Source organism: Lactuca virosa, chromosome 5 (assembly GCF_052849685.1).
Source record: "Lactuca virosa cultivar CGN04683 chromosome 5, Lactuca_virosa_CGN04683_v6, whole genome shotgun sequence".
NCBI classification, from domain to species: Eukaryota; Viridiplantae; Streptophyta; class Magnoliopsida; order Asterales; family Asteraceae; genus Lactuca; species Lactuca virosa.
The window spans coordinates 376472175-376482258 of NC_136430.1; the positions used below are offsets into that span (position 1 = coordinate 376472175).

General features: G+C 30.8%; 2 protein-coding genes across 12 annotated transcripts; both read left to right on the forward strand.

The window, feature by feature from the left end:
• Positions 1–251: 251 nt before the first annotated feature.
• LOC145112992 (uncharacterized) lies at positions 252–3161 on the forward strand. 8 transcript variants are annotated; one of them, XR_013710703.1, is made up of 5 exons: positions 253–697; positions 916–989; positions 1087–1226; positions 1927–1987; positions 2074–2532. XR_013710703.1 is itself a non-coding variant. In XM_079049103.1 (4 exons), the coding sequence occupies exons 1-3, from the start codon at positions 410–412 to the stop codon at positions 1928–1930; spliced, it is 384 nt and encodes a 127-aa protein (XP_078905229.1). In that variant the 5' UTR covers positions 252–409; the 3' UTR covers positions 1931–1987; positions 2074–2532. The 8 variants fall into 8 exon arrangements, 2 of the variants coding, with proteins under 2 accessions (XP_078905229.1, XP_078905230.1); XR_013710706.1 differs by adding an exon at positions 3009–3161 and having other exon boundaries at positions 254–989; positions 2074–2143; XR_013710707.1 differs by adding an exon at positions 2888–3001 and having other exon boundaries at positions 254–989; positions 2074–2143.
• A 3573-nt stretch (positions 3162–6734) lies between these two features.
• LOC145116215 (uncharacterized) lies at positions 6735–9581 on the forward strand. Of its 4 annotated transcripts, none has more exons than XM_079052580.1 (3): positions 6735–6987; positions 7377–9262; positions 9351–9581. In XM_079052580.1, the coding sequence occupies exon 2, from the start codon at positions 7382–7384 to the stop codon at positions 9257–9259; it is 1878 nt and encodes a 625-aa protein (XP_078908706.1). In that variant the 5' UTR covers positions 6735–6987; positions 7377–7381; the 3' UTR covers positions 9260–9262; positions 9351–9581. The 4 variants fall into 4 exon arrangements, 3 of the variants coding, with proteins under 3 accessions (XP_078908706.1, XP_078908704.1, XP_078908705.1); XM_079052578.1 differs by having other exon boundaries at positions 7377–9255; XM_079052579.1 differs by having other exon boundaries at positions 7381–9255.
• Positions 9582–10084: the final 503 nt, after the last annotated feature.

Genomic DNA, 10084 nt, shown 5'->3' on the forward strand with positions numbered 1-10084 from the left:
AGTTGATGCCACTACTGTACATTCTTGTGTCCGTCACTGCTATCAAACCTATGTGGCATGTAGGGATGACCAAAAACCGAACCGAAAACCGAAAAACAAAAAAAAAATCGACATAACCGAAACCAAAGCAATAACCGACGGTTTGGTTTGATTGTGACGTATAAAACCGTCCATAAAAACCAAACCGACCCATATATATATATATATAGAGGTTGGTGAACAGCAACCTTTTGTGATTTGAAATTCTGCCACATAAGTATTTGGTACCACCAAAGTTTTACACTTTCTTTTTTCGTCCCTATGACACCGCCTTCTATAGCCAATCAAAGCGTCACCGCCATTCACTTACGTCCTCTTCTTCAACAAAAAAAACCCAGATGTTACATTCTTCTACTTTCTCTGATACCACATGCCTCCTCCGCTGCTTCTCGACCGGTCGTCGTCTCCGGCGGAACTGGAATTCCAGTCCTCCTCCGGTGAGGTCGGCATCTTCGTCTCCCAAGAACCGACAGAGCGAAGACGGTGTTCTGCTTCAAAGACCGACTACAATTCGGAGACTACACCATCTTCATGGGTCTTACAAATTCGAGAACGATGCGGTTTTTTGCTCCGTTTTTATTGTTCGATTTCTGCCATGGCCGATGCTTCTTCTAACCTCCGTCGTATACTCTCTCAGCCGCTCCTTCTATTCTTCAAGGTAGGTATTTCATATGTGCTCTTAATTAGAATTGCTTTAACATCTTCAATAAACGCAATTTATATTTCCGCGTCACTATTGGGTTTTGAAATCTTCAGCTCTAACTCCAAGATCGTGTTCTCTTATTTCCATATTTAACTGTTTGTTTATCTACTTGTCTAAACATTTACTCAATTTCATTATTCTGATCGATTTCATTATATCTTCCAAATGGGAAGTCTCAACAAGGTTATTGCTTTTCTGTGAAAAACCTGCCTATAAGGTATTTGATGAAATGCCTGACCCAATTAAGGTGCTCATTTCAGCTTATTGTACATGATTCTTTACTTGATTATGTTTGTTTAATCATCCGTTTTAAATAAGTTGTACTTGTCCCATTTGGCTAATAGTTAGGAATCAACCTTGGCCCATGACTATATGTTCCTCATATTTTGAAGCAACAGTTCCCAACTGGAACAGGAGATATTTGGTGTGCAATATTGAAAGCTACGTGTAGTCTTGAAGGAAAAGCCTTTACTTGCGAATTTAAGTAAGTCATTTTTTATTTCATAAATTATTTATTTGTTAATTTGATAACTTCTTGCTTTATATTTATAGATATTATGGTCAACGTGCTTAGTTTCACAATTACTTTCATGCCCTTTAAGTGATTCCAGAATCTAAGCTTCACTTTTAAAGTCGGAAGACTAGCAATCTACTTGTGAAAAAAACTTTGGTGATAGCTAACTAGAATTTAATGAAAAAAAATTGATTGGAAGGTTAGGATTAGATTTGCAGCTTACTTTCATTTGAACAAATGGTGTAGAAACAGGAGCCTTTCTTTTTTAATTCACATAAATATACATTTTGATTTGGATTCTTTTTTTTTTAAGATTAAAACTTCAAAATTAAAATGTTGAGTACACTGTAAAAAAAACGCCTACTATACTGCTGAAAAGTAGCAACCTAATTTTACTGGAAAGAAAATGGTTACTCGTGTTCTTTATGATTAATTGGATGGATTTTATAGTTGAAAAGTTTCTCTCAATACTCCTTTTATGTTCTTAGTTGCTTCTTCACTTAAAGGTTAGTTATTGTTTAAAATAGTTGATTTATGATTCACTAAGTTTTCTGTAAAAATGTATTTTAATTGTTCTTTGTATTTGATTGCTAAGGAGAGTATTTGATAGTTGCTATTTGATAGTTTTTTTTAAATATCTTTCACAAACTTTAAATCTGTTTTTTTATAGGTAAATGAGTAAATCAAGGGATTGCTATTTACGGAAATAAACGGAACTCAGACCAGCATGCGTAGGTTTCAAGAAATTAGTTTATTCCACCTTTGTAATCGTTTATATTAATTAATAATTTCACTTATAATTCATATTTCTTAACAGATATATACCACAACTGAGAGAGGGGTGTCTTGTGGTGACTATCTGTTTGGAATGAGAATGAATGTTACAGGTAGGGGTGAGCAAAAATCGATCCGACAAAAGAAAAACCGACAAAACCGCAATAAACCGCAACCGAAAAACCGAAACCGATGCAAAAACCATTGGTGCGGATTTAATTTTTGCAAAAACCGAAAGTCAACGGTGCGGTGCGGTTTTTATCCAAAAAACCGGTCCACCAAAACCGAACCGCACCGCAAGCGTGTATAGTAATAAATCAATTAATATATTATAATGTAAAATACTTATAAACGATAATATACTTTTATATGTTTACTTTGTGTTTGGGTAAGACTATATGGGGTGCAAAAAAAATTTCTATTGTTAGCCAAACGTACTAATCGACATGTGTAATAAGCTTGTAACAAATTAAGTCATATTCAACCAACCTTCGATTATTAATTATTTTAAGCTACTTATAATTTTTGATTATGTATTTTTGTTTTAGGCTGAAAATGAATGGTTTCAAAAATGAAAAAAAAAATCACAATACAAGCTTACATGCACATGGTTTTCAGTTCTTACGCTTTTAGAAAACCGCTCCAATAAACATAAAAAACTGCACCAAAGTCTAGACACGATTTAAAACCAAAACCGCACCAATACAAACCGAAACCGCATTTAAAAACCGTAAAACCGAACCGTTGCAAAACCGCACCTAACGGTTTTAAGAATGAAAAAACCGCACCATACGGTTTGCGGTTTGGTTTGGCCTTAAAACCGCATCAAACCGCACCATGCTCACCCCTAGTTACAGGTATAAGAAAACCACTTGCTTCATTTCCATTCCAATCCTTCAAAGTTTTCAATCGTTTCAATTTGTTGTCAATAATTTATGAAAACATATATCAGATTACATTTTTATGTATGAATTTCAGTTGGGGATCATTGATATGGAGTGTGAGTTGATTGATCCTGATAATCTATTAAATCAGATAAGAACACTAAAGTCGATTAATGTTGATGAAGTTATGGTTGATACATGTTGGGGAATTTTTAGAAGCAAATGCTACTAATTGATTATCTTAGAATTTATAATGCTTGTAGATCCCCACCTCTTTTGATTGTCTCTTAATATCCAACTAGACATGTTCAAAAATTCTATATCATCCAAAATGCAATTAGAACTTACTCCTTATCTTTATGTAAGGGTGAGCATATTAACCAATAATTCAAACCGAAACCAATATAACCAATATAACAGAACCACTACTAAAAACAATGTGCAATTTTGATTTTGATTAACCGGATAGGCGGATACATATGATTCAGTTATGGTTTTTTGTAAAACTGAACCACTAGAAACCGAACCTATAGTATTAATGAATATATATATATATATATATATATATATATATATATATATATATATATAATATGTGATGTAATTTATACAAGGAGATGATAATTGTAAGGGTAGTTTGATAGAACAAAGTGTCGATGATTTAGGTGTTGTTTGTTTTTTACCTGCAGATCTTCTTGGCCTCTTCTGTCTGTGCCGTGCAGACCACGTGCAGACATTAGGCTTCACAGACTATTTGTTTTTTATGAAGAATGTAGACCTAAAAAGGTTTGTACGTCCTCTTCTTGGCGTAAATATGGACCAGAGTCTTCAAACATCTTAAGACATCTTCTAGCCTAAAAAAACAATACATCTTTGTTTTTTTTTTTAAAAAAAAAACTTAGATTTATTTCAATTTTATCTATGTTAAACAATTTGGAAAAAAATGTTACAATACTTACAGAAAAAAAGTTCAACTACACAATCATGGCATTTGTGACAAATATATAAATAATGATTTAATTACAATAAAGGTCATTAGAGTTGTTTATATAAATATGAAAAAAAAAATCTTATTATTGTTTTATATTTTTGTGACAAATTTTATAAAACATTATTTAATGCAGTATCATTCATTTCTTAGAAAAAAATATTTATGGTCATTTTTTAATTGATTTAATTGAAAAAGTAAAATGAAAATTTTGAAAAGTTTCATTTAAAATAAAAGTTTATTTCCATTTATTTTATGTGTTAAATCTTTTATTCCTAATTGTAATGTTTAGGTATAACTTTGCGACCATAGTTTGTTGTTTTTATTAAATATATAATATACGTTAATTTATATCATTTTATTTTCGCTTTTTATACAATAATACATAAAAGTTTATCTATATTTGTTAATTATCTATAATATAAGTCATAAAATTATTGAAAAAACTCTGTTAAGTTTTTTTTTTTAAATCAGTTTAGTTAGATTTTAGTTTATTTCAGCAGTCTGCGGATGTTAAAAAACAAACATTATATTTCTTTTAGACTGCAGACGTTTGATCCACCTCTTCTACTGCAGATGTATGCAGATTTGGTCCGTAGACTACAAACATTTTGCCTCAGAAAATACAAACGACACCTTAATTTAGTTAAATCGGTTTAGATTAAATGGTTTGTATAACTTGTTATTTATTATGTTTTAAATATTTTCAATATTTATTATACATAATATTAAATATTGAATTTTAAAAATATATAATAAAAATGAAATACGTAATGGCCTAATGGGTTATTGAATGTTAATGACCCAATAATCAATACTCAATATAACGATATCTATTATCTAATAGACTATAACACGCATTGAGTTAAATCCCTAAAAGTCAATTCTTGTTCTCTTTTCCTTCTCGTTCTTCATAGTCACATCGGCCGTTCACCACTCACGTATTGACCCAAATTTTTGGCACTTTTCGTTCAATCTTTCATCTTGGAGGCAACCGACTGAAGTTATCTACTCCAATCTATCTCCTTATCTACTTAATATCTACTCCAATCTATCTATTTATCTACTTAAGAATAGGTAATTAACTGGTTTTTTTTATTGTACTTTAAATTTTAGACTTTATCCCTGTAGTATTTTTGTTTATTTTTAAAAAAGTGTTAATGGTGTTAAACTTTGATCCTTTGAACATTTTTATGATTTTAGAATATTAGAATCCGTATTCTTTATTTTAGTATATTTAAAATAGATACAATACTATTTATCGCAACGTATTTTTACTGAGTTTGAACCAAAAAACTAGAAAAAAACAGGAGCTCATAAACCCAACCCGGAAAACCGAACCATGCAAAAACCAAACCCATATGGGTTTAAAAACCGAAAAACCGACTTTCTACGGTTTGGTTTGGTTTTAGCCAAAAACCGACCCATGCTCATCCCTAGCGGCATGGAGAGAGATTACCCGACTCACAAACCATAACAAGCATCTCTTTCTCTATTTCTTGCTTTCTATCTATCTCTCTAAGACCGTAAGATATGTATGAGAAAAATCTTTCACTATTTGAGTGTCATGTCAGTTTTGCCTCACTTTTCTTTCACTCATCAAAAAGCAGGAAATTGTCATCTTCCACTACCTTTCACTACATTTTATTTTTTTAAAAATATATATTTTATACAAACATTATACTCATTTTGTAGGGAATTAAAAACCATGAATTTTGATATAATTTTGATAAATTTTTAGTAGATACATAATTTAATAAATATTAAAAAAACAAAAAAAAAAAACAAAATACATAAAAGTCTAACCAACTTGATGAGGAGAAAGAATGCGGGATAGGCCCCCTTCAATCTTTTCTCACGCTCATATTTCTTTACCTTCGGTATGGTGTTTTAAGATGAGGGAAAACTTGCCTCACACCTTTCTCGCTCCAGCTTGATTTACATACTATTTTTATATTAAAAATTATGTATTTTGGGTGCTAGAGCAATGGGGTATTCTAGGACATCTGTTATGGTTTTGAACTTTTGATGTTATAATATGTAAGAATTTTTTTTTTCACAAAATAGCATTTGTTAAAAAAATAAAATTTTATATTCACAAAATTATACATTTTTAAATCTTTCTAAAAACGTTGAATCCTCTCTAATAAATGAAAGTTTTTTTTACCACTTGTCACACTCTCATTCAATTTGTCAATATCATTGTGGTTATTTTTAATTAATTATTTTTTCCACATGTCATTTTATGAGGTTTTTTATTTTATTAAATTACACATAATATTTTAATGTAATAATTGCAATAAATATAGCAATAAATGGATAATAATTTCATTAATAAACTTATCTTTTAATTTTAAAATTCCCAAAATTAAAGCTAATTAGTTTTTTTTCTTTATTTAAATTATTTGTTTAAAATTAAAAGATAAAAAACATTTTCATTATAATAATTAACTATTTTTTTTATTTTCTTATAAATTCAAAGTTCGCAAATATTTTGAACTTTATATTTACCTCTTTTTTTTTTTAAATTAACTCATATAATACATGGGTATCACAACTAATCTTTAGTATTTAAACCTTTCGACTATCATCAAAATTTGATTTTTTTTTTCGATTCAAACATTCCAAAATCGGTTTCCTAGTGAAAAAAAAATATAAAAATAAAAAAGATTTATGATTAAATTTGGAACCAATTTCAAGGTTTATGATTAAATTGGATGGAAAATATGAGCCACTATTGTTTTTTTATTAATTTGGAAAACCAATCGTTTTCCATTTACACGCCTGTTTTTGGTGCCCCGTGTCTCCAACCAAAACACCAAAACTGAAAAATATAAATAGCAGCCGCAACCCCCAAGTATCGTATATCAACTCGACGTTTCTCTCTCGTCTGTCACCGCCCCTCCTTCGCCCTGCGTAACCCATATCTACTCGCCGGCAGCACCTTTCCCTCGTGAATAAAAAAAAAACCATTCTTGAAACAATTTCATATACTCATATCCGTTCTTAGATCTCCATTGTCAACGGCAGTCAAAACAGTGAAAAGGAAAAAGGTTTCGTTTCAAGCAGTCGAAGAAGTTCTGGGGTAAGGTTTATAACTTTTCCTACCTTCAGTTTATTTGTAGCCGTTTTTTTTATTGACTACAATGTGTGGTTTTAAAAAAATCCGATTTATTTATCGTTACCTGTTGCTTGTTACAGGTTCTTGAAAATCAATTTATTGTTAATTATTAGTTGAAAATTGATTTGTTTATTGTTAATATATAATATTTTGTTTATGTTAGTTGAATATCGATTTGTTGTTGTTAATGTTATACGTAGTTAATATTTTATTAGGGTTTATCGAAAATCAAATTCTAATTGATAGGGTTTATTAATTTCAACGATTTTATAATAAGATATAGTTTGTTGGACAAAAGTACTAAAATGTCATTGGTTAATATTCACTAGCTAATTGTTTTATTATTTTGTTAGAAAGAATGGAAAATTTTCTGAAAAGAAAATTATCAATATCCGAATCTGACAGTGATGACGATGAATGTGAAAATCTAATGAGTCAAGATCAATCTTTAGCCGATGCTGATGATTTAAAAAACGATCCTCAACTTCTATTAAAGGTTTCAATTTCAGCTGCTAGATATTTGTTGAAATGTGAAATACCTTTTCATGTGGCTGATGAGTCCGAAATGCCTTTTCAAAGTGGAATGTTCTTGGAAACAATAAAACTTATCCGAGATACATGTGAAAATGTTCGTGAGGCATCATTGCAAAATCCTGAAGAGAGTAATCGAGTGGAGACTCTAAGTATGCAAAAAGATATTGTTACTTGTTATGCCCAAGAAATACTCAAACCCATTCTTGAAGAAATTGGTGATGATGTGTTTAACGAGAAACTAATGTCTGTGGTTTTACGATATGTTACATGTGGAATTGTAAAAGAAAGATTCATTGGTCTTATTCATATGGAGGAGACATCTGCTTTATTTCTTAAATCCTCCATTGAATCTTTATTTGCCGAATATGGATTGAGTTTGAAAAAGGTGAGAGGCGTAGGTTATGATGGAGCAAGCAATATGCGTAATGTGTTTAGAGATTTGAAAACTTTAATAATGAAAGAAAATGACTCTGTGTATTATGTTCATTGTTTTGCATACCAACTTCAGTTAGTTGTTGTAGCAGTTGCACAAGAACACTATGGTTCTGGAGTTTTATTTGACAAGATACCCATTATGAAGGATGTGGTTGGTGCTTCTTGTAGTCGAAAAAATTTAGAAAGAGAAAGCCAAAAAGAGAAATTGCATGAAGCAATAGGGTATAAAGAAATTGAAATCGAAAGTGAGTCGGATGAAGATTTTCCTATTGTAAAAGTTGTTGATGTATGCGGGGGTTCTCATTACACAACACTTTCGCGTTTGGTTGATTTGTTTTCATATGTTTTTGATGTGCTTGAATATATTGAAGTGGAAGGGAGAAATAACCATAGTCGATATCAAGCATATAGTCTTCTAGCATATATCGACTCGTTCGATTTTATGTTTTATTTGCACTTGATGTTGAATATTTTGGGGATCATAGATCCATTGTCACAAGCTCTTGAAAGAAAAGAGCAAGATATTTTGAACACAATCTCATTGGTGAAATCAACTATTCGACAACTTCAAAAGTTTAGAGTTGATGGGTTCGATTTACTTTTGAAGGAGATATCTTCTTTTTTTGAAAAACATGATATGGAAATGTTGAATATGGAGGAAGAGTATGTCATCCGAAGACAAAAGACGAATATCACCCTTCGGCAACATTATGAGTTCAATTGTTTTAACATAGTTATGGATATGCAAATTCAAGCGCTTCATGATTTTTTCAATGATGCAAGTTGTGAATTGCTTACTTGTATTTCCGCATTGAATCTATCTGATTCATTTTGTGACTTTGACACATCAAAGCTAATGAGATTAGCCGAGATGTATCCGTATGATTTTACATGTGAGGAAAGGGTGGCTCTTAAGCTTCAACTTGATTTGTACATTGATAATGTGCAACATGATGAAAGATTTGCTAACTTGAATGGTATATCTGACCTTGCTAAAATGATGGTGGAAACAAGAAAACATCTTACGTTTCCTTTGGTCTATCGGTTATTAAAGCTAGCTTTGGTTTTGCCTGTTGCTACCCCAACAGTTGAAAGATGTGTTTCTGCAAAGGAGACTGTGAAGTCATATTTGAGTAATCAAATTTGTGATGATTTTGTGAGAACTTGTGTGATTCCTGTTGTAGAAAAAGAAGCACTTTGCAATGTCACGAATGAAGATGTAATAAATCGGTTGCAGAAGATGGAAACTCATGGAGAACAATTGTAGAATGTTATTGTTTCTTATTTCTAATGTCATTTTGTGTTTTTTTATTAATTTTTATTTTATTATATGTTAATTATATATGATTTTCTTGAAGGTGGTGATGTTCGGGGAGAAGAATGGATCTCCTGGTGCTGAGTTAATCAAGGGATGATATTTGGTCATGGGTTGCTGTCAAAGTCCCTGCAGCAATTTTTTTTTGTTTAATATTTTGTGGTATTTTCAAGCTTTTGAACTATATTCTCTTAATACATTTTGATCGATCTATGCTACTTGTGGACAAAAAATGTTTGGCAGTTGTTTCAAGTTTAATTGTGCAATGAATCGACTTTATATTAGCCTCTGCGCTGAAAAAAACGGTAAATAGAAAAAGAAATATATTTTTGATTTTATTCCTACGTAATTTGTCTGATTGAAAATTGCATGGGATTTTGCATTCGATATCAGTTTATCAAATTATGTATCTCAACTGATAGACTTCTATTGCGATAATTAAAAAAAATATATATTATTGTATGTATATAATATGTAAAATTAAATCAAACTAAAACCACTTTTAGAAAAATTATATAAAAAATTAGTGTAAATTACAAAAAAATTTCAATGTGGAAACTGGAATATGAATTTCCTTCAAACAAAAGTTTATCACATCAATAGTCTCTTAATCTCTTATATGAGAAATTTGTATTTGTTATTAAATCATATATCTCAAGTCTCAAGCCCATATAAATTACTAAGACTTAAGTCCCGTTTGATAGTTTCTGTCCGGGAAAGAGTTGTCTGGGAAAATGTTATATTGGAAAGTCTTCTGACTGAAAAAGAAACCATGAT

Coding starts and splice junctions, on each gene's coding strand:
- LOC145112992 (XM_079049103.1), top strand. CDS start 410: ATGCCTCCTCCGCTGCTTCTCGACCGGTCGTCGTCTCCGGCGGAACTG. Junction 698..1,134: donor CGCTCCTTCTATTCTTCAAG/GTAGGTATTTCA, acceptor CATATTTTGAAG/CAACAGTTCCCAACTGGAAC.
- LOC145116215 (XM_079052578.1), top strand. CDS start 7,382: ATGGAAAATTTTCTGAAAAGAAAATTATCAATATCCGAATCTGACAGT.